We start from the raw sequence: 24623 nt of genomic DNA on the forward strand, positions 1-24623 counted from the left end.
TTGCTCTTGTCACCCAGGATGGAGTGCAATGGCACAATCTCGGCTCACTGCAATTTCCATCTCCCCAGTTCAAGCAATTCTCCTGTTTCAGCTTCCTGAGTAGCTGAGATTACAGGTGCTCACCACCATATCCAGCTAATTTTTTTGTATTTTTAGTAGAGACAGGGTTTCACCATGTTGGCCAGGCTGATATCAAACTCCTGACCACAGATGATCTGCCTGCCTTGACCTCCCAAAGTGCTGGGATTACAGGTGTGAGCCACCGTGCCCAACCTATTTTTTTAACTTTTTAATAATAGTCATTCTGACTGATGTGAGATGGTGTCTCATTGTAGTTTTGATTTGCATTTCTCTAATGATTAGTGATATGGAGCATTTTTTCATGTGCTTCTTGGCCACTTGTATGTCATCTTTTGAAAAATGTCTTTTTACTTCTCTTCTGTCCTTTGCTCATTTTTAAGTGGCGTTGTTTTTTGCTTGTTGATTTGTTTAAATTCCCTACAGATTCTGAATATTAGACTATTGTTAGATAAATAGTTTGTGAATATTCTCTCCCATTCTATAGGTTGTTGGTTTACTCTGCTGATAGTTCCATTTGCTTTGCAGAAGCTCTTTAGTTTTGTTAGGTCCCATTTGTCAATTTTTCTTTTCATTGCAATTGCTTTTGGAGTCTTCATCATGAAATCTTTTCCAGGGCCCATGTCCAGAATGGTATTTCCTAGGTTTTCTTCTAGGGTTTTTATAGTTTTAGGCTTTACATTTAGATGTTTAATCCATCTTGGGTTGATTTTTGTAAATGGTGAAAGGAACACATCTAGCTTCAATCTTCTGCATATGGCTAATCAGTTATTCCAGCACCATTTATTGAATAGAGGGTCGTTTTCCCATTGCTTGTTGTTGGCAGTTTTGTCAAAGATTAGATAGTTGTAGGTATGTGGCTTTATTTATGCATTCTCTAAACTGTTCCATTGTTCATGGTCTCTGTTTTTTTGCCAGTACCATGCTGTTTTGGTTAATATATCCTTGTAGTGTAGTACTTAACATCAGGTAGTATGGTGCCTCTGGCTTTGTTCTTTCTCCTTGAGATTGCTTAGGCTACTCAGGTTCTTTTTTGGTTTTCACATGAATTTTAGAATAGTTTTTTCTAATTTTATGAAAAACGCCTTAGTTTGATAGGAATAGCATTACATCTGTAAATTGCTCTGGACTGTATGGCCATATTAACAATATTGATTTTTTTCTAGTCATGAGCAAGGGATGGAAACCAATTCTTCATTGGTTTGTGCCATCTCTGATTTCTTTCAGCAGTGTTTTGTAATTGTTGTAGAGTTCTTTCATGTCACTGGTTAGTTTCCTTCCTAGGTATTTTATTCTATTGTGAATGAGATTGCATTCTTGATTTGGCTCTCTGCTTGGATGTTATTGGTATATAAAAATTCTACCAATTTTTCTACATTGATTTGTACCCTGAAACTTTGTTAAAGTTATTTTTGAAATCTAGGAGCTTTTGGTTAGAGACTATGGAGTTTTCTAGGTATAGAATCTTATCATTTGTGAAAAGAGATAGCTTGACTTCCTTTCCTTTCTATATGGCTGCCTTTTATTTCTTTCTCTTACCTTATTGCCCTGGCTAGGACTTCCGGTGTTATGTTGAATAGGAGCTTTTGTCCCTTCAGTATGATGGCTGTGGGTTTATCATAGATGGCTCTCATTTTGAGGCATATTCCTTTGATACTTGGTTTGTTGAGGGTTTATAACATGAAGGGATGTTGAATTTTATAAAAAGCTTTTTGTGCATCTATTGAGATGATCATGTGGGTTTTGTTTTTAGTTCTGTTTACAGAACTAAATGTGATGAATCACATTTATTGATTTGTATATGTTGAGCCAATCGTGCATCCCAGGAATAAAGCCTACTTGATCGTGGTGGACTAGCTTTTTGATGTGATGCTGGGTTTGGTTTGCTAGTATTTTGCTGAGGATTTTTGCATCTATGTTCATGAGGGATAATGACCTGAATGGTTTCTGTCATATCTCTGTTGGGTTTGGAATCAGAATGATGCTGGCTTTGCAGAATGAGGTAGGGAGGAGTCCTTCCTCTTTGTTTTTTTGGAATAGTTTCAGTAGGATTGGTACCAGATCTTTTATGATTGGTAGAATTTAGCGGTGAATACATCTGGTCCAGCATTTTTTCTGGTTGGTACTTTTCTTTTTTAAAATTACTAATCTAATTTTAGACCTCATTATTGGTATCTTCAAGGTTTCAATTTCTTTCTGGTTCAGTCTTGGGAAGTTGTATATTGCCAGGAATATATCTGTTTCTTCTAGGTTTCCTAGTTTGTATGCAGAAGCGTTCAAAGTAGTCCTTGAGGAATATTTTATTTGTGTGGGGTCTGTGTGTCCCCTTTGACATTTCTGATTGTGTTTATTTGGATCTTCTCTTTTTTCTTTACTTGTCTAGCTAGTGGTATATCTATCTTACTTTTCTTTCAAAGAACCATCTTTTGGTTTTGTTGATCCTTTATATGTTTTTTTTTTGCATCTCCATTTCATTCAGTTCAGCTTTGATTTTGGTTATTTCTTTTCTTTTGCTAGCATTGGTATTGGTTTGCTTTTTTTTTCTGGTTTCTCTAGGTCTGACATTAGGTCAATTTGAGATCTTTCTAACTTTTTGATGTAGGTGTTTAACTTTCCTATTAACTATAAACTTTCCTATTAACAGTGCTTTAACTGTGTCCCAGAGATTCTGCTATGTTGTATTTGTATTGTCATTCAAAGAATTTGTTAATTTCTGTGTTAATTTTATTGATTACCCTCAAGTCATCTAGGAGCAAATTGTTTAATTTCCATGTAATTGTATGGTTTTGAGAGACCTTTTTGGTGTTGATTTCTGTTTTTATTGCACTGTGGTCCATGAATATGGTTGGTGTGATTTCTATTTTTTTTTATTTGTTGAGAATTGCTTTATTGTCAAACATGTCTTCAATGTTAGAGTATGTGCCATGTGCAGATGAAAAGAATGTATATTCTGTTGTTGTTGGGTGGAGTGTTCTGTAGATGTCTGTTAGGTCCATTTGGTCAAATGACAAGGTTAGGTTCCAAATATCTTTGTTAGCTTTTTACCTTGATAATCTGTCTAATATTGTCAATGTGGTGTTGAAGTATCCTACTATTATTTTGTGGTTATCTGAGTCTATTTATAAGTCTCTAAGAGCTTGTTTTATGAATCTGGGTGCTCCAGTGTTGGGTCCATATATATTTAGGTAAACTAACTCTTAAAGATACATTGGCAAGCAATTAAAGGAGTCATAAAAGATGGTAGTGGGAAAAATATAGATATTGTAGTTAGCTAGATCTGAGTTCAAATCTCAACTTTGCTCTTTAGTACTGCTCTGATTTTGTGACACTTTCTGATCCTTAAAAAGGCTTATTTGTTAATCTTTATAGATAATACCTTAGCTCAGGATCCTTTGCTTGCAAGGAACGAAAACCCATTCAAGCTAGATTAATATAGCGAACTTACTGTACAGAAACAAAGAAATCTCATGGAAGACGTGCTGAATGTAGGTAGATTTTATGGAAATTGGAAAGTTTTCAGGCAGCTTTTCTTTTCTTGGAGTACTCTCCTAGAGTCTATTTCTGATTCAGGATATGCAACACTTGTATATCCTGAAGAAATTGAAGAATACCTAAATAAGTAGAAGACATTCCATGTGTGTGGATCAAAAGACTTAATATTTTTAAGATGGTAATACTCTCTAAATTAACCTAGAGATTCAACACAATCCCTCTCAAAGTTCCAGCTGTTTGTTTTTCATTGAGTAGAAACTGACAAGTGGATTCTAAAATTCATATGGATATAATGGAGGCCCAGAGTAGCCAAAACAATCTTGGGGGAAAAAATGAAGTGGGAAGACTCACACATACTGATTCTAAAACCTACTAGAAAGCTACTGGAGTCAAGACAGTGTGTCTCTGGCATGAGGATGGGCATATAGATTACTGGAATATAGTTGAGAGTTCAGAAATTATATATATATGCTCATATATATGGTCAATTTATTTTTGACAAGGATGCCCAATTATCCAATAGGAAAAGAATAGTCTTTTTAACAAATGGTGCTGGGACAGCTATATATCCAACTGTAAAATAATGAAGTTGGACCCCTACCTCAGACCATATAAAAAAATCAATGCAAAATTGATAAAAAACTAAATATAAAAGCTAAAACTAAGGCTGGGTGCGGTGGTTCAGGCCTGTAATCCCAGCACTTTGGGAGGCCGAGGTGGGTGGATCACAAGGTCAAGAGATCAAGACCATCCTGGTCAACATGGCGAAACCCCGTCTCTACTAAAAATACAAAAACTTAGCTGGGCATGGTGGTGCGTGCCTGTAATCCCAGCTACTCAGGAGGCTGAGGCAGGAGAATTGCCTGAACCCAGGAGGCGGAGGTTGCGGTGAGCCGAGATTGCGCCATTGCACTCCAGCCTGGGTGAACAAGAGCGAAACTCCATCTCAAAAAAAAAAAAAAAAAGCTAAAACTATAAAACTCTTAGAAGGGATAATAGGTCTAAATCTTCATGACCTTGGATTAAGAAATGCTTTCTTAAATATGACACCAAAAGCACAGGCAACAACATAAATAATAATTGGACTACATCAAGACTAAAAATATTTGTGCATTAAAGGACACTATCAAGTGAAAAGACAATACATGAAAAGAATGGGAAAAAAATCACAAGTTATGTGAGTAGGACTGTGGCATGGTCGTTTATGTCCATTTTTCCTCTTAGCTTTCCCTGCTCTTGCAGGACTTCATCCTCCTCTCAAAAATTTCTTTCAGGTGTTTCATAGAAGCTCCATGATTCTGGTGTTTCACATGTGCTCATGAATACTTCTGTCTGTGCTATTCCACTCTTGTGTAAGCCTCCTAACTGCAAGCCACCTGGGAGACACATTTCTCCCAACAGTTATTTTTTGAGGATGCTGCTTGGATGGGTATTGCTGTTCTCTACCTACTGGAGGCCAAAAATATGTTCATGGTAGAGTTGGAGGAAAGGAAAACTTATATGTGTGATTCTGTATTGCACATGATCACTTGGACAAAAAGTAGCTATGTTGTGTTCAGAGTCTCCTGTCATGAATGTACTTCCTTTAGCCTTTTGCCCTAATACTGCTCTTGGAGGAATTTGAGCCCATCCACCAGTATAGACATGGAGAGAAATGGCACGGCATCCTGATCATTGTCCTCAATTTCCTCTTGTCTTTATTCCACAGGTGCCTCTATACCACTCTATGTTCACTTAGGAAAAAAATTCAACAACCCAAACCTCAAACCAAAACAAAGCGAACATCAACAACAACAAAAAAACAAAGAAGGAATGAATAAAAAACATGCACATAAATTCTAAAGATAGATACTTGAAAGTTACCTGCACGCCAGATGTGATCCTTAGCTGTCCAGATAGGACACAATTTAATAGATCATCTTAAAGTAGTTAAATTTTGAGACTTCATAAAATATCCTTTATCAGTAGTTATTTTGGTATGCTTTCTTAGTTCAACTCCTATCACTTTATATTTTCTTCCCTTATGTATTTCAAATATATATCAATATTATAATAAGAACAATATTATAATACATTGTTTCAGGCATAGGTGTAATTACCAGCAATTCCTATATGCCGGCACCCAGGAAAAGTGGTTGGTTGAAGATTCATTTATTTTTGGTTGAAGATTCATTTAGTTTTGTTTTCAGTTTTCATAAGAGTAAGCATAAAACACATCTGAAATTCTTGCAGACGGCCTGGGGTTAAAAATTGTATGATCTACTTTTTTGATCTAGAAGAACTGTTTAAAGGGAGTAGAGCACGAGCTCTAAAGTACACAACATCTGAATTCCAACTTTACTTCTTATGTATTCTTGATCAAGGTGCATTGTGAGCCTCGGTTTTCTCCTTTGCAAATGGAATATATTTCCCAACGTTAATGATATGCTGCAACGTACTTAGCACCTAGTAGGGGCTTAACAGATGTTACTTCCTCCTACCCATTGCTTTTTCTTACAGAGTTGTCTCATATTCGAGTGAATCACTGCTCTACAGAAATTTTAGAACTGGGAAGAAATAGGTCTCAATTTTTATTGCCATGACAACAGAATTCAAGAAGTAAAAAATTTTCTCTCGAAACAGTGAGTGACTGTTAACAAAGTAGCACCTTTTTAATTGGTGGCAAATACGTGATTTTTCCCCTACTTTTTGCTTCAACTAGTTTTCCTAATTTTATTTGTTTATTCTGAAAGGACCAAAAAGAGAAGTTGGTTCTTGAATTTCTATTTACTGTGAAATGTTAACAATAATATCTAGCACTTTTATATCATCTACCCTGATGCTTGCAGGATATTGTGGAGGGTACCTGGGTTTTATTATTATCTGAAAATAGGCCTTTTCATAATCAATGTATGCATTTGTCAGATGTCTTTAAGCCATAATTATATTTTATTCATAAAATCTCAAAGACTACAATGGTCATGTAGTCTTCCTTCACCCTCTCAATAGGATCATTTCCAAAAGGATTTTTCTACTCAGTGTTTTAAAATTTCTAATGTTGACTTAATTAATTTCCATGGCAATATATTTCATTCACTCATTGTTTTTGTGGTCTTGATTACCAACTCAGCCTCCTAAAATGTAGGCATGTCATCTGTCGTCCCTCTACCAAAGATACAGAAAATAACCATTGTCACTAATAAATTGTACCTTTATATTCTCTCATTACAAGCTTTACTTAAGAAAGACTCTAAGTTGTGATCTCTTTTTTAGAAGAAATAAATCATTGTCCTGTTATCATGTGAGTCAGTACAAAGCTATTTTTAACTACTGTTCTGTTTAAAACTTATTTTTAAAAGTTACTTTGAAAGCCAGAGTCCTCAAAAGCAGTTTGGCAGAAATCAGTAAATAAATGATTTACAAAAAAATTCTTATTAGAGAGAAGAACTGAATGACAGAGAAATATGTTGCCAGTAAAATTATTTCCTTCTCATTGATAAAAGACCACTACAGATATGGAACTTGTGCTGTTTGCATGCAAATTTGAAATGGCAGAACATTCTTTGGGCTTTTGATAAGGTACTTGGAGCAGAAAATAATTTTTCTCTGGTGCAATTATAGAGAGGAATTTATTAGTTAGATAAGAAAGAAGCTAAAAGAAGTGCTAAGAATGGAACTCTGGCAGAGATTGCTAGCTGCTCACCTAGTATCCATTTTCTCTTTTTCTTTGCTATGAAGTTTTCATGGGGGCAATAATGTGTTCAAGTTTAAAATATTATATTTCCAAGCCTCTCTTATAGATAGAAGTTGACAAATAATATGTTTTGCATCAACACTGTAAACAAATGGAAGTTTATGGTTAGGACCTCTGCAAATACTTCTTAAAAGTTGGTGACCTACTGGTGGTTTGCCTTTTCTGCTCTGTGGTTGGTTTCTTTTCTCCTGCATGGAACATATAGGCATGGTAGGTGAAGACCCATTTATCTCATAGCAGTGAAGGAAAGCTGAGAGAACCTAAGTACTTCAGCCTGGACCTCAACCTTGTAATAGTTTCTTAGATGCAGTCAGTATTGCTTAGATTGGCTACTCATCAGAATCTACTAGGGATATCGATTTCTACTAATAGGTAAGATGTATATAGATTGCAGCAGGCCAACATTTCCATTGCAATGGCCAGAAAAATTAAAATATATTTTTAAAGGTATCAGATAGCTGTAAGAGAAAGTTTATAATACTAAAATCCTAGAGTGGGAAGAACCTAGAGAGGGTAGGAGGATGAACAAATGCCTCCCTCTGGGGCCTTTGCCTGTTCTGGACATAGGCATGGGTTGAGGATCTTGCTTGAGGGACTTTCCAGAGACCAAATACATGAAATAAAGTTTTTAGTGGTCATGCAGGGTTAAGGAAACTTGAAACACTTAAATGCATGTCTGATTTTTCTCTACAGTACATTAGCCAAGTTTTGGTGTTGCACAGGGAGCTGAAGAGCTAAGCTGAAAGCTTCTAAAAGGCAGAATGAAATTCTCTGCATAGTCTCATGTTACTTGGGAAACAAAGACCCACCAAGGGAAGGGAACTTCCTTAAAGATACAGTTGATCTCCTCCTGAAGACATTTGCTAGATTTTAAAATGTAGGAGGCAAGAGGCTGAAGGTGGGCTGAGGACCTCAGAAGGGCAGAGCTAGATCTTTGACAGTTTGTCAGAGCTGAAGAAATGGAAAGCTCACCAGGATCTCAATAAGAAAGCTCACGAGAGCCTGAGGAAAAGAGGTGAGCCAGAGGTATACTTGACTTTTATTAACACTGAAACTGAGCTCCAACCCAGCTCAGTAATTGGATTGCAATAATCAGCCAACCACTCATCCTATATGCTAGTACAGGACAGGAGAAACACTTTGGTGAAAGATAACATTACTTGGAGCTTTGTATCATTTTTTTTTAAATACATGGATCTTGGTATACAATAAAAAGCTACTAGACTTACATTGAGACAAGACAAATAGGATCTATAATGAAGAAAAAAGCAGACAGTTATGCTAGGGCCACACATGGTCCAGATACTGGAATTTACAGACAATAAATTTAAGTAACTATGATTTAGAAAATAAAGGATGTGGACTAATAGATAAAATGATGGAAAATTTTGCCAGAGAATTGGAATCTATAAGAAATGAAATAGATGTATAAAACTAAAAAGTATAATATCTAAAATCAAGAACTCAATAGATAGGTTTTATGGACAAAGCAGAATACAGATTAAGTGAATGGAAGACAATTCAAGAGAAAATATCCAAGTTGAAGCACAGCAAGACAAAAGGGTAGAAAGAACAAACTAGAGTATAGCAAACAGGTATGTCGGTATGATGACAATCCAGTTCTCTGAGAAAAATAAAGTATCAACTTGCAGTGTTTGCTGGCTGTCATGGTGTAAATACTCTCACCATGGATGATTTCAAGCTATCAGTGATTTAACAACAATCTCACAGAATTCCTGAGTATTTAACACTTGGCTCTGACAAGCTGGTATGAGGTGCTCCAGCACACCACTTTGAATGAATCATACTTAGAGTCTAAAACATGTTTAATTAGAGATCCAGAAAGAGAAGATGGAGATGGGAAAGAGAATATTTGAAGAGATTACAGCTGAGAATATTCCAAAACTTTGAAAATAAATCAAGCCACAGATTAAGGACCACAGCAAACTATAAATATGATAAATGCAAAAAAGACTATATGTAGGTATATCATTATAAAACTGTTGCAAACCAAGGTTTAATGGGCTGGATGGTGACACCCCAAAAGATATGTCCATGTCCTAACAAATGTTACCTTGTTTGGAAAAAGGATCTTTACAGATGTAATTAAAATGTTGAGATGAGGGAGATCATCCTGGATCAGTTGATCCAGGTGGGCCCTAACTGTTGTCTGCTTGTTTTACCATGATAAAAAATAAAATACAAATACTTGTATTAGTTATGGAAAAGGGAACATTACTATGCATTTTACAGACATCAAAGTTTCATAAATTATGATGAAATGGATGCATCTTTTAAAAATACAACTAACTGAAGCTGACAGAAGAAATAAAAAACCTGAAGTGTTACTTTTTTTAAAAAGGTTATCCATTAAAAAAACAGCCTTCCCATGAGGAAAATTACACATTCAATGAATATACAAGTAAATTCTTCTAAGAATTTATGCAAACATAAAACAAGTATTTCAAAATTCTTTTTTTTTTTTTTTTGAGACAGCTTCTTACTCTTTGCCTAGGCTGGAGTACAGTGATGCGATGTTGGCTCGCACACTTTCCACATCCTGGATTCAATCAATTCTCCTGTCTCAGCCTCCTGAGTAGCTGGGATTACAGTTGCACACCATCATGCTCATCTAATTTTTGTAATTTTAGGACAGGGTTTCACCATATTGGTCAGGCTGGTCTTGACCTCCTGACCTCAGGTGATCCACCTGCCTCAGCCTTCCAAAGTGCTGGGATTATGGGCATGAGATACTGCACCTAGCTGGCTTCCTTGCTTTTTGTGAGGCCAGCATAATTTTGATTCTAAAACCTGACAAGGAAATTACAAGGAAAAAAGATTGCAGACCACTGTCTCATGAAAGTAGATTCATTAAAGAAATTCAGTTGTATTAAAAAAGCATATCCCATTATGATGACCAGGAAGATTTCACAGACACACTGATGGTTTAGCATTCAAAAAAATCAATGAAGACAATCTATATATTACCAAGAAAAAGAGAGAGATGACATTATCAGAGACAGAGAAGGCATTTGAGAAAATTTAGTGCACATTAATGATTTTTTAACATCTTGGAAAACTTACAATAAAATGGAATGTTCTTAATTTGATAAAGATATGTATTTAAAACCTATGTAATATATTACTTGAAAAGATAAAATGATAAAATATTCCAAACATTTTTTATGAAATTGAGTATAAGTCAAAGAGGCCAGGTACCAACACTTACATTCAGTATCTTCTGGCGGTCCCAGGAAGGCAAGAAATATAAGTGAATAAAGATTGAAAGGGAGTATATAAACTTATTGTCACATGACATGATTGTGTATGTAGACTATTCAAAAGAATCTATAGACAAACCATTAGAATCAATAAGTGAATATTGTAAGATTTTTAGAAACAAGTTAGATATATGAGTTATTTTTTTTGTATGCCAGCAATAATCAAATAGAAAATGAAATTTAAAAAACAGTACTATTTATAATTGCATCAAAGAACATTATATACTGTCAATAAATTTAACTACAAAGGAACAAGAAACTACAAAATATTATTGCAAGAAATAAAAGAATCCTAAATGCATTGATTAGATTGGAAGCCCTATTACAAAGATATTTTGTCCCAAATCTATAGTTTCAGTACAACCCCAATCAAAATCCCAGAGGTTTTATTGTGGAATTGAGGTGCTGATTTCTAAATAAAAGAAAAATGAGTAGCCAAAGCAATCTTCAGAAGAACAAATCTGGAGGACTTATACTACCAGACATCAAGACTTATAAACCTACAGTACCTAAGACAGGGTGGTATTGGGAGTAGAATGGAGTAATTGACCAGTGAGAACAGAATAGAATGAAAACCCCCTACATATATTCAGTCATCTCATTTATGACAAAGGCTGTGCTACAGTTCAGTTAAGAAAAGCCTTTTTAACAAATGATGCTTAGTTACAGTCAATATTTTGGCTATTCCTATCTTATACCATTTATAAAAATTAAATATAGGTGGACTGCAGATATAAATGTGAAAAGTAAAATAAAAAAGCTTTTAGAGTAAAATGTAGGGGAACTTCTTTCTGACTTTGTTGTAGTACGTCATCTGTGGTCATTTTAATCCAACTCGAGGTTCCTCGTTTTCTTGGCATCTCAGAGTCTCCTTCCTCCTTTCAACCAAGGACTTAACAGTACTCTGCACTTTCTGGACCACTATAATGGAACATGTCCAGCTCCATGAGACCATCTTTTTATCCACCCATCAAGACATTTTCCCAGCCATCACTCTTCCACAGCTCATTTGCTTAAATGCAGCAGTGCCTCCTTGCATTACTACACATTAAAGAGAAAATGAGAATACTCACATTTGACCTCCTGGCCTTCTCTTTCTTTCTCACTTTTGGTTCCTCTTTGAAAAATTTTCCTTTCCTTCTTGCTAGGGTTAGAGCATCATCTATATAATATCTTCTCGTTTGTATTCAGGAAGACTTACGATATAACACCTTTGTGCGAATACATCTGACTTGTCTCTAGATAAAGAGAAACCATTGAAATTAAAAACAAACAAAACTATACACTGTAATAACAAGAACACAACAGAAGTAAGACGTCCCCTCTCTTGAAGCCTGCCTAAAGTGTTTTTGCATGGACTAAAAAAAAGTAACCATTGTACTCAAGGCAGAAGAATGACTTCCTTTTTCTAGATACCTGCACTTTTCATGTCTGTGCAGAAAAACCAAACCAAACCAAACCCTCATGGCTTGTCCTCAGAAGGAAAAATTTGCAAGAAAACATGATTTGCAAAGGAGAATTAAAATGCAGAGTTTTGTTTCAAAATATCTACATTTTTTTAACTGTTCCAAAAATTATTTACTTTCCAACCCTCAGTCTTTGTAGAGGAATCATGTCTTCAGGGAATTCTTTCCAGCTTTGATTATGTCCAATTGTTCTGTTACAGGTCCATTCAGAACTTAGCCTCTCTCCTTGATACCACTTTTCACATTTGTTTGTAGGATTACGTGATAAATTTCTGCCTTTTCCAGTAGACTGAAAGTTTCATAAGAGCAAAGACCTATTGATTTTTACTACTTAATGTATTATCATCAGTACCCTGGAGAGAGCATGGGAGATGGTATATTCCTAAAAAATACTGCAAAACCCTATTACAGGGTACCTCATTAATAATGAGAATGAATATATAATTGTATTGGCAATTAGTTATTGTCCTATGTTCAGTCCTTTTCTCAGTGCAGGAGGGGAGTTAAATAGAGTGGAGGCTAAAGTGCAGGACATGGTGGGGTGAATGAAGTTAGAAGGTTAATCCTTCCTAATCCTGCCTCGAGAAGCAGAAGGTGGGTCCCTGTATATCATGGCCCAGTATTCTTGCATCAAGCTGATGAAACAAGTGCCAATTAACTTTTCCTGGTATCACTGATGCAACCCTGGAAGTACCAATCAATATAAGGACCCAGAAACATTTCCATCAATAGCTAAGCTTTAGTTTGAAGTGCCACCAGGTGGTGCTAAACCATAGCTAGGACAGAGATACAGCTTCAGCAACACGAATTCTGGAATTTTTGGCCATCTTGCTAGGCAACTTATTACCCCAGTCATTTTAGAATCTCACGATAATCTGACTATATATTTTACACGATCTGGTTGTTTAGTTTACACTCAGCACATCATAGCGGGATTTTTATATAGCTGTTGAATTAATGAAAGCATGCACAAGAGCAGGGCAAATTCAATGATGGCAGAACAGAGTGGGGTTTGTTATGAGGCAAAGGCATTTGCTGAAGTGATAATGTTTTGCAGTCTCTCATTTCAAAGATCCATACAGAGGTATTCTCAATTTATTCTGTGGAGATATCTTGATTCTAAGCATTAAAGTAATTCAAATATTTGCTTATGGCTGCAAAATACAACACAGTGAAATGTTTGGGTGGAAATATCAAGTCAGTGGATCTTGTATTCTCATGATGGCAAACTTTCAAATAATAGCAATTTTTACTAATAATGGTAATAATAACAGCAGCTAATCGGACTTGCCAGGCTGCTTATCAGCTAGGCTCTGTAATTGGGCATTTTCATACAAATTACCTGATTTAATTCTAATAACCTGTGAAGTGGGAATCATATTCCATTTTTATAAGGTGGTAGTTGAGACATATAGAGGTTAGGTGACTTTCCAAATTTATTAATAATATATAGCAGAGCTGAAATTAAGCAAACATTTTATAATTTAGAAGGTCAAATGTAAAGGCTCTATTTTGTTGATTTATCTTATTGGTTTTAGACATCAAGAAATATACACTATAGAGACATACCCAAATCTTTAGGACAAGAAGTATACTATTATCATAATTTTTATGTATATTTAAAAAGAGCTGGTAACTGGAAAAAAACTACAGGTAAATCTTAGTAGGAACCATGTACATAGATACATAAAGTCTATTTAAAGTTAGTTTTCTTAGCTTAGGTTCCCCTGAAAGTATATTCTGAGTTAAAGGCTGATATATAGTTAGTTTATTTAAGAAGAAATTTCAGGGAGAAAGAGTAATTGATGGGGAAGTGAAAAAGGCAAGAAGAAAAGCCAAAGATGCATTTGTTGTCGGTTGGTTGATATTGATCATGCCGGGAGCCTGACGAAGCGTGTTTAAAAACTGCCACTTGGAGGGTGCAAGGGAGAAGGATTATCTATTGACACCCATCCTACATTGGTAAAAAGTGGCCCCTGTGCTTCCAGGCTGCACATGTCTATGGCACCAGGTTCCTCTTGGTGTCAGACAATCTCTGGAGCCGGAAGAGAGAGGTATTTGAGATAGGCCAAGGCAAAGCAAGACAGTGTTAGGTTATACCTGTGAGAAGCTGATCTAAGCCTGCGGCAGAAACTAATAAGAGGTAGGATGGAGAAGGTATGAAACAATACATAAGAAGATTCTAATACTGCAGCACCTTTAAGAATACATGGTATAAATATGTGGATTTTTGTAATAATGATTAGATATATATTGATTTTTCTAAAAAATGATATTAAAACTGTGAACTTATTTATTTGAATTAAAGTATCTTCTAGGCTATCTATTTTTTTCCCTTATTGTGTTACCATAGAAACAGCATAGCTCATTGTTTTTGAGTTCCAATTTTTATGGGTTATTCCTGATTTTATTATTAAAAACATTTAAAATCCAGATATTATTTAGTCTTTCATGTTTATAAAATACAATATTTCTGATGAATTTTTAAAGAGGGTGGTATCTATTTAATTGTATATGTCTGTATCTCTTAAGGAAGAGTGTTCATTAATAGATACAAAAGATAGGCTAAAATTTGAACAAAAGATATTTTAGTAGCAGAAAGGTTATCAATTTCAAATTGTCAATCAGGGTGCTAATTCAAGTGGATGTATCAGCATATAGTAGAAAGAACACTAGCCATAGAGACAGAAAACTTGAGTTTTACTTTCTAAACTTTACTATTTATGAGCTGTATCATCTTGACTTTGCAGTTTAAAGCTTCTTTGAATCTGTTTTCTTTACCTGGAAAAATGAAGAAAACTATTTATATATCACAGGATTGTTGTGAGGATTTAAATAAAACCATGTATGTTAAAGTGTACAGTATAGTTACAGTGCCTGGAACATAGTAAATATGCCGTAAATACAGATTAAATTTAAGTGCAAAATGTATACCCCTCACCAGCTCTGATCCACATACTGGTCATATATGCTATCAGACTGGAGGCCGTTTTTTCAACCTCTTCTGGTTCTTTTCAGGGTTGTTTCTTCTTATCTTTTGAATCTTTTCTTGGATGTTGCTGGTTTAGAAAGATCTCTGATGGCTCTCATCCGGTAGGACCCTCCTCACCTCTTCTGAACTATAAGTTAATCAATATCTCCAACTTTCTGGAAAGACAAGAATTTCAGAACACTTTAATCCTAAAGACAATGTTCTTGGTTGCAAATAACAGAAACTGATGGTGTTTCATTAAAGAAGAAAAGGTCCAGGCTGTTAGGTAGCTCATAGAAAATATGGGAAGTCTAAAGTATCAGAAAATAGGCAGCAGCAACCAAAAGAGGACGAAAAGCCAAATGACACCACAGAAACACTCTGGTGGGGACTCACTGGACAGCTCCCGGTGCCACCACTACTCCCAGCACCACAGTGGAATGAACTTTTTTTCATCTCTTCCTTCTTTTATGTCTTATCATTCATTTCCTTTTCCTCCTCCTTTCTTTATCCCTTACTTTTGTTACACATGCTCAAGACTTACAATTCCAGAGATGAACCTCTCTAATTGGCTGAAACCTTATGTTATGTGATTGCACCCTGGTTGCTAGGGGCATTTCTGGCGTGTGTAGGGGAAGGTGGACTCTACTTTCCACCAAAAATCAAACTCTGGAAAATTGTTTGAACATTGAAATAAGGTCTTGATGCTTAGCAGAAAAAAAAAATTGGCAGTTAATATATCTAGGTTATGAGTTGACCTAAAATTTGAGAATGTTGTTTTAAAATATTAAGTGGTCTATTTATGTCAACATACAATAAACACTTGTTGGTTTGCCTGCTGTCTTACTGTAATGATGCTACTATTTTCTTCTCCACTCCTTCATTGTTATTTTAGAGTTTTTCCTGACTTTTTGCAAAGAGTGAGGGGGAAGGAGAAGCATTCCTCTCAAATTTTACTTCTAAAAGTACCACGCTGTGCTCTAGACTATACGCTGGCTCTAAGCAGTTAGGTTAAATTGTACACAGAATGAGTTACTGCTCAAACAAGGTTCAAATAGGGTTTTCCTAACTTTAAGAATGATGTTCTTATAAAACACTCCATAGACAAATACCGACCAAAACTTAAATGCAATTAACCTTTAATTTATATACATGAATGAAGAGGGAACTGAGGTATTAAAATTTTAAAATAGCTAATTCAAAAATAATTTATACTTAGCGTTGGAAATCCTTATAATTCCCTACATCGTTTTTCTTTCTTGATTACGTTCCTCCTAAGCTAATAATAAAGTTAATTTTCCATTCTTGAATAAAGATTAACTGATTGTGCAAAGAGGTGGTCCAGCATTTTGATGGGTTGAGAAGAGAATCTTGCCTAGGATTAAAATGTGAACTTTAGAAGTTGACTTAGTTTCACGTTATCAATGTTTTTGAGTCAAAGGTGCTATAGCAGAGTCTTCTACCAGGGTTCCTTGTCCTGATCATTCCCCTCTCCATTTCTTGTTTGGTAAGGTTGACCTTAGCTCCCCTAGAGATGAGGTGGGGTCAATCTCATCCAAATTTTATAGCTTCTGAGGTGGTGTGTGGGTGTGGTAGGGATGGTGGTGGAGCAGAGGTGGGATACATGTTTACAAGGCAAGTACAGTGTTACCCTCAGATAACTTTAAGGCACTATGATTTATAATTTTTTAATAATTTTTTAAAAGTTGGTCTATAAAGAGATAAAAGAAAAAGACTTCATGGTGTGGTAGGAAAAACTATATGGTAAATGTCAGAAGACCCTGGTTCTAGGTCTCCCCATTGATGTCTGCAATCTCTGACATGTCTCTTGATCTTTTTGAGACTCAGTATCCTCCTGTGTGAAGAGAGGTCATCATACGTGCCTCACTCCTCCACCCTGGGGTTGCTGTGCAGATCATATCAGATAATAAGTGTGAAAGCACTTTGAATTTTGTAAAGTGTTATACAAATATAACATGTTGTCTGTGTCTTTAGTACTCAGAATACTTAAAGGATTTAATGAAATCGTTCTGTAGTCATAAAGCAGATTAGGATAAAAGAGCTGGTGAAACTCATCATTACTAATAAAAAATTACCCAAAGTATATGCCAGTGGTGTTATCTCTATGAATTTTTTAAAAAACACACTTTATTTTTGTTTGTTTCCTGGAAGAGAGTCCATGGCAGCCTCCCTGTACAGCACTTGGAACTTCCAGTACCCCTGATCTGCTTTCTTCTGATCCACCATCTACCATCTGCCCTGATGCTTCTGGGTAGCTGGATTGCCCCCTGAAATCTGATCATCCTCACTCTCCATTCAGAAGCCATGCTTCTTTTTCTATTAAAAGGTTTCCTCCAACCAACTGTGAGCACTGTCCTCTTACTGACTCAGTAGCTCTTCTCTGGCAAGGCAGAAGTATCCTTAAGTGACAAAGAGGCAGGACTCTATCTGCTGATTCATGATTGTACAAATATAAACCATATGCAATTGGAAGTTATTTGGGGTCAGGGGTCATATTTTTTTTTGGTTTAAACTTCAACCTGGTGCCTGATAAAGTGTAGATACTTGGTAAATAGTTGTTAAATTGATGTGATAAATATATCAGATAACTTGCTTTATCAGGCTTTTGAGTTCAGATTATTAGGTTATTTATTTAAAGGATAAATATTCTGTCTCTATATTTATATCTGGGATTATGGTGAAGAATTGCTTTGAGTAGTTCCTATCACTTAACAGCTTCCTTGTTTTTCTTCTTATATACGCTTACTCTTATACCCTGCTTATGACTGGATTAGACTACAGGAATAAATACAAGACAGGGTGAGGAATTGAATTGGATGGACAAAAGAAACTCTAGTCCTCACCCTGGAGTTTAAAAGAATGAAAGTGAGCCTCATGATGATATAATAGTTTGAAATTTAAATTTATTATTAATATGAAAAACTTTACTGCCATATCATTCATTTCTTGCCATTAGAGATGTGGTAGGGAATTCTAGCAAGTTGGAAGTAGTGAGCAATAGTTGAGGCATCTTTAATTCATAATCAAAATTTATCCTTTCAGGATATTCTTGTTAAAAGTCATTCAGACGTCTTAACATTTCCTTTTTTAACCTTAAAAATATAACATCCACATTTTCAAAAAAAGTACATCCATAACTCCACCATCTTGATATTTTAATTCTACATATATCTTCCAATCCATGTCCAAATGTATGTTTAAAAAATGTTTTACATATTTTTCTGCAGTGCATATTATTATGTTTCTGAGTTTCCCTGGGAGGACTGTATTTGCCAGACAAGGACTCAGTTTCCGAATGGCTCCAAGAATTCTAATTTATGCTGCCATAGAAACTGACTAAAATGGATTGGCATTCCCTCAGCAGGTGTATCCTCAAATTCAGAAGGCTCAGTTTGGAGGCTGAAGCAGGAAGTGACTAGGAACTGTACAATAAAGAACAGAGCCTAGTATGAAAAGGGAATAAAGGCAGGTTTTATAAGAAAAGATGTAGGTAGATATTTAAGTAAAACAATTTCAGATGCTAGGAAAATCTTTCTCCCCACCCAACCCAAACAAGAAACAACAACAGCAAAAATCCAACTAACAACCATCACAATAAATGCACCTCCCCACTAGTTAACATATACTTAAAATCAGTTTAAGAAAGCACTAACGTTTAAGATGGAAAATGTAAAATATTAGAAGTTGTCATGAGGTTTAGAAAAAGAGCAAGAGAAGATGGCAGTCTCTGATAGGAATGAGGAGTGAGGGGCATTACAGCTTCTATCCACTTTTCAAGGAATAAAGGTGAAAACGTGTTCAGGAAACAGCACAAAACCAAAAAACGAAACAAAACAAACCTGTAAAATTAGGAATTCCTAATTTTGCCAGAGTCAGGTTCTTTCAGATTATGTCAGTTTTAGAAGAGAGTACTGATGGCCAAATTATCTGAAAACTGCAACGGGAAAGACTCTCGCAGGCTCCGAGGAAGGCTGTGGAAAAGTCTTTCCTAGAGCTCCCCGGGATGCATCAGGCCACCACCACCTGTTTACCTACGGGTTCAGAGCAAGGGACGGACCCTAACTCTGGCGAGAAGGGCGCCCGCCCCGCGGTTCCCGGCGCTGGCGGAGGCGTGCGGGGGAGCCCGCGGCGCGGTGCACAGGTGGCGGGGGCCGCGCCAGCTGCGTGCCGCGCTCTTCTCCACGGGTGGGCCGCCAGGCGTCGCGCTGGAGCCGCGGTTGCCCTGGAAACCGAGCGGGCGAGTGGGCGGCGCGGCTAGGAAGCGAGCCGCGGCTGGAGTAGCGGGGCTTGAGTTGGGGGGAGTGGCTCCCCGAGCGGCGCGAGGGGTCGGACCGTCCTGGGGCAGGGCGAGGCGGCCGTGGCGCTGCTGGCGAGCCCGGGACGCCTCTGGTCACAGCTCAGCGTCCGCGGAGCCGGGCGGCGCTGCAGCTGCACCTGACTAGTCTGTGCGCCCGACGGTCCCAGCTCTGCCTGAAGGACAGCGGCGGGGCGCTGTGTCTGGGAGGACCAGGCTGCCCCAAGAACCCAGAGAGTCACGCCGCGCCTCTCCTGCCGCGACTAGGAGCCGGGTAGGCGGCGGGCGCGCTCCTTGCGGCCCCGGGATGACTTCTCGGCGCTCCCCTCTGGCGTCTTTGCTGCTCCTCTCTCTTCACGGTGAGTAGCCCCAGCCCTTTCCTCCCGGTGGGGCCGGGCTGGGTCAGCGAGCCCGGGGCAAATCTGTTTGGGGAAGTCAAAGAGCCTCCTTGCTTTGCCGAGGGTCGGGAGCCCAACTTTCTCATGGGCGCTGTTCGTTGCTGCGGCCGAGGCTGGCGCGCCCCTGCAGCGGCTGCTTCCGCCGCCGAGCGCCTCAGGTGTTCCTCGTCGGAGAGGTGACTAAACTCGCCGGCTACCTCCCGTCCCAGGCAGCGCCCCGACTCTCACGTCGCTGCGCTCTGGGGAATGCAGGATCCCATGTAGATAACGAAGTCCCTTACTCAATGGTCCAGTTAGAAACTGCATTTAGAATTAGTTGCCGTTACTAGGCGGCCCTAGGAAAACTAGAGGTACTTTAAAAATCGTTTGGAAAACTTTAAATGATAGCTTTAACGTAACCTTTTAGAACCCTATACATGCTTGGGTCGAAAATAATCTTTATTTTAAAAATAATTGTATACTCTGTGATACTACATTCTAAAACAAGAATTTATTTATACTCTAGCGTCATCGCCAAAGGACTTAAGCTGGCTCACAAAAATACATAGAATATAACAATATTAGAACAAAAGAAATGTCTTTAAATTTCTTAACGCTTTCAAAAACATCTGTTTATAAATTTAATTTTCTACTCTCTGTTTAATCTTTCTTACATTTTATTTTCGGTGAATAGCCATCATATTAATTTAGGTCCTGATTTTCATCCTATAAAATGTTTGTTTTTCGTGTGTGCATTGTCCTGTGGAATCAAGTTTTCTGTCCCATTTAATTTATTGCTGAGGTTGACTGAGAATTTTTCTGAAGGATGTTATTTAAAAAGCAGCTTCAGTGATTTATGGAACGTTGTGTTAACCCTGTTTTTTTCTGGCGAGACCAGTATGTTTCCATTCATTTTATGGCCTTATTCGAACTGATACTGAAGTGACCTAATTCTAGCCAACTGAAATTGTGCATTTTCTTAAATAGGGGAGAAGAGAATACGAAAACTTTTTGTATGTCTTCTCCACAGAAACTAGTGAAGATGTAATCATAAAAATTACAGATAACTTTTCTAGAGTTCAATAGATATATTTTTAGTGATGATGTGCAGACGACATCAATATGTACATGTTATGAACTTGTGCTTCCAAATATATTTTATACTGTTACTAGTTTGAGATGGCCAGTGTTTCTCTCTGTTGTACTACTTTTAAGTGTGAAATAAGAGAGTAAATAGGCTTTTTCTACAACCCTTGGACACAACTGAAAATATTACCAGGATTACAAGAACAGCCCAAATTTTTGGTAGAACAATCTGTTGTTAAACTCATATTATAATAAATGCTACTCTTTTTGTAAATAGCATTTGTGTAGTTTGTTCTTGATTTATTAGGCAGTACTTTAAAAGAGTTGATATAATTTGCAGAATCAGCCTTGCAAGGTCGTCTGATTTGTTCCTTTTTCTTCCGCAAAACTTTTCCCAAGCCATACAAGAATGTTTTTAAAGACTTCCAAGGACATTTCAGTCTTTGCAATAAACTGTTATGTAGAGACATTTTCCACTTTCAAAAACAGTGTTCATTCGTTCAACAGATATTTACAGAGCCATCACTCTGTGCATTTGAGTATCTGGTGGGGAAAGGTGGCGGTGGAATACAAAGACACATGTGAGTGTCTGCAGTCCGTGAGGAGTTTGCATTTTTAAAACAGGCTATAAGCATGCACAAATAATTTATGATACAGGGAGAATATGATGAGTTCCATTTGTTAATGATGTTATCGAGTAAGACTTATTGGAAAAGTTTACCTTTTTATCTGAACATTGAATGAGTAGAATATGAATTGGCTCAGATGGGAGTGGATGAGCTTTCTTAGCTGAAGGCACCTCCTGAAGGAAGGATATGAAGTGGAACAGGCAGGAGTATACTCTTGAAAGGCCAAGCTGCTAGAGCAGGAGATGTGTGCAAGGGCGAAAGTGCCAAAAAGTAGTTGGGGAAAAGATTATAGAGAACCTTGAATGCTAAGTTTGGGCTTTATTTAGCTGTCCATGGAAAAAGTACTGATGTTCAGTTTCCTGAACATCAGTTCAAAAAGTACTATATGGGGAGGAGAAGAGGATGAACAGTTAGTGTGCCTGTTTGTGCTAGCATACCTATCTCCAGGAGAATACCATGCCCTAACCAAATTTACTTCTTGAACTAGTCAAGGGCAAACTTGGTTTGAATGAATTATGGTTCATCCCTACAACTTTCAATGTGGAATAAGCAGGAGGGATTGAACAAAGTTGGTTCCATTACAAAGGGGTAAAGGGAAATGGATGCTAGATAAATAACCAATAGCAGTGGCCACTGCAGTAAAATAATACTTCAAAGGTAGAAATAGAGGGTCTTTTAAGTAAATGAAAGAAAATCGATGTTAGTAAGTTTCTGTTTCTATTTATGTTTTAATTTTTTTATTTTGTTTATATTTGTGGAGTAACTTCAAAGGGAACTTGAATGAAAAAGTTGACTTCTATATAGTTCTACCAATGGGTAGATAGAACTAAAGTGTTTCTCGTACTTGTGATTTCTTGAAATAGCAGATAACTATCCAGAATTTGAGAAAATGTATAAAAAGAAGCGACCATATAAAATGAAAGGAAAATGAAAAAACTTGTGACCCTTTTAAGTGTTACCACTATTAACAATTTATTCTAAAAATCCAATTTCTCAGCTCTAAATTTAATACTGTACTTGTTTTAGAAGGATTCACCTATTGGTAAAAATCTGTAGTTTGACCTACATGAAAGGTGACAACTACGGGATGAAAATTTCAGAGATCTTAAGCTTATTACACAGATATATTCAACATGGGCTATTCAGAAAGCAATTTAAATATTACATTATCAAGCACTATAAAGCATCGTGCTTAGAACTGTTGTCAGACACAAGGTAATGATGCAAGAGGTAAAAGTACTTGTTTTGGCTTCCCCTCCCCCCGTAACAGTATGTGGCACATTTTGAAGTGTGTTTTCACACTTTCATAGTGGAAACATTTATAATGAAAATTGTCATTTGAATCTTCATACTTATGCCATGTGATTTAGTGTCAAACAAGGCGATGTGCTGGTGCAAAAGATTCTTTAGTTGCAGTGAATAATGTAAAACAAGGGACAGGCAATACTTGCTGATATGGGAGAAAGTTAAGAAAATTGTGGCCTTCCCACTAAAACTTTTCATTTGTAACTAGTTTGTTCGTTTGTTTATTTGAGATGGAGTCTGGCTCTTGTCACCCAAGCTGGAGTGCAATGGCACAATCTTGGGTCACTGCAACCCCCGACTCCCAGGTTCCAGCAATTCGTCTGCCTCAGCCTCCTGAGTAGCTGGGATTACAGACATGTACCACCACACCTGGCTAATTTTTGTATTTTTAGTAGAGACGGGGGTTTTTCGATGCTGGCCAGGCTGGTCTCACACTCCTGACCTCAAGTGATTTGCTCGCCTTGGCCTCCGAAAGTACTGGGTTTACAAGCCTAAGTCACTGTGCCTGGCCCCGTAACTAGTTTATTTAGAATTGGGATTCCAAATCTATTATTATCTAATGATAATTTTTTATGCTCTGTCAACACTTAATTATTTTAGGCAGTTTGAGGGGGGTTTGCTGAATTTCCATTTTCTAATTCACTTCAAGTGAACACAGTTGCCTCAACTTTCTGTTTCTTTGTTTGGTGAGGGCTAGCTGGCACTAACACATCTCATCTTTGCATTTTGAGAACTGCCCCCACACCATCTGGAGGATCTGAAATCCTTTCTTGATCATACTTTGTGAGCAACTGGCTTAAGAGAGGTTGTTGGTTCTTGGGTGGTTTTCAAAAAGCCATCTGATTCGAGCTGAGTTTGGTCTTCTTAAAAGTGGAAAGTTAATTGGTTTGCTTATTAGTTAAGCCTATCTTACTAAAACATGGAAGGATTTTTTTTTTCCTGTTAACTTTTGGGTAATTAATTTTCTGTATACCTGGTTTCCTACTATCCAAGAAAAAGGCCAGAATAGTAGTTGCATTTGTAATGGCTTTAAATTGTAGAAGTATGAAGTCCACCACAGAGAGAAAATTTAATTGTTTCCAATTTGCAAATAATAAGACTCAGCCAATGATTTACCAGGTCATCATTGCTGTTATCAGATATTATATGGGTACAATATGGCTCTGCCTCACTCACATATTATAGAATCATATTTTGATAAGTTTCACTAAAATTTTTATTTATAGAGTAGGATTAAACCCATACAAATTTACCAGGATGAACAACATTTATTCAATAAAGAGTTATTTGAAAACGTCTACCTACTGATTTGTTTTCATCTAGCAGTTAACTCTCTTGATCTTGAAAGAGATATAAGCTGATAGTATTAGAGGACACTTTTATTTAGAAAAGGATTCCTGGAAAGAAGTTGAGATGCTAAAAGCACCAAGTTCAGAAAATTCTTGTATCACATAGAGTTCCTTGTGAAGATCTTCAGAGAATTAGGTTAACGTTAGCAGCCATTAATGATAGTGGACCAAAGTTGAGGGTTGGAATAGGTCGTTAAAGTATAATATGGGATTGGAAATTCAATGCCATTTTTTCACCGAGAGTAACAAATGTGTAATAATAAAATATGATGTTGTGAATGTAACTCTAATGCCATTTGTAGGTTGGTCTTAAAAGAATAATCAGTTCAATATTTTTAGAAATTTAAATTTAAATATTTACCAAAGTCTGTTGAAGATCTTGACAGTGGAAACATAACAGTGTCCTAATTTAGGGAACCCCTCTACTCACTTTTGCCCACAGTTTCACTGTTCACAGCAGTCAGACATGTAAAACCTTTCTCTCCTGTATTCCCGTTAATGATTCTTTTCCCTTTTTACTTGTCATTCTCTCCTTCCATTT

At 36.9% G+C, this 24623-nt stretch overlaps 1 protein-coding gene and 1 long non-coding RNA gene across 13 annotated transcripts in view; one reads left to right on the forward strand and one right to left on the reverse strand.

The window, feature by feature from the left end:
* LOC103788385 (uncharacterized) overlaps positions 1–19984 on the reverse strand; it is a 42332-nt gene extending 22348 nt beyond the window's left edge. The window contains exons 1-3 of the long non-coding RNA XR_001907446.5: positions 18882–19984; positions 14992–15197; positions 11658–11822 (exon numbers count right to left, since the gene is read on the reverse strand). This is a non-coding gene — a long non-coding RNA (uncharacterized LOC103788385). The remainder of the gene's footprint in view (positions 1–11657; positions 11823–14991; positions 15198–18881) is intronic.
* The window catches only part of IGSF11 (immunoglobulin superfamily member 11), a 206519-nt gene that overhangs the window by 50045 nt on the left and 131851 nt on the right, over positions 1–24623 (forward strand). For 9 of the 12 annotated variants that reach the window (XM_054246072.2, XM_008982402.4, XM_008982404.4 and 6 more), the window contains exon 1: positions 19293–19695. The exons of the other annotated variants lie outside the window; for them this stretch is intronic. Coding sequence is in view for 8 of the 9 variants with exons in the window: in XM_008982402.4 (XP_008980650.1) it covers positions 19644–19695 (52 nt within the window). In the remaining variant the exon portion in view is untranslated. Of the gene's footprint in view, positions 1–19292; positions 19696–24623 lie in introns of those variants that run through there. 12 annotated transcript variants of the gene reach the window in all.

Source organism: Callithrix jacchus, chromosome 15 (genome assembly GCF_049354715.1).
Source record: "Callithrix jacchus isolate 240 chromosome 15, calJac240_pri, whole genome shotgun sequence".
Lineage (NCBI taxonomy): Eukaryota > Metazoa > Chordata > Mammalia > Primates > Cebidae > Callithrix > Callithrix jacchus.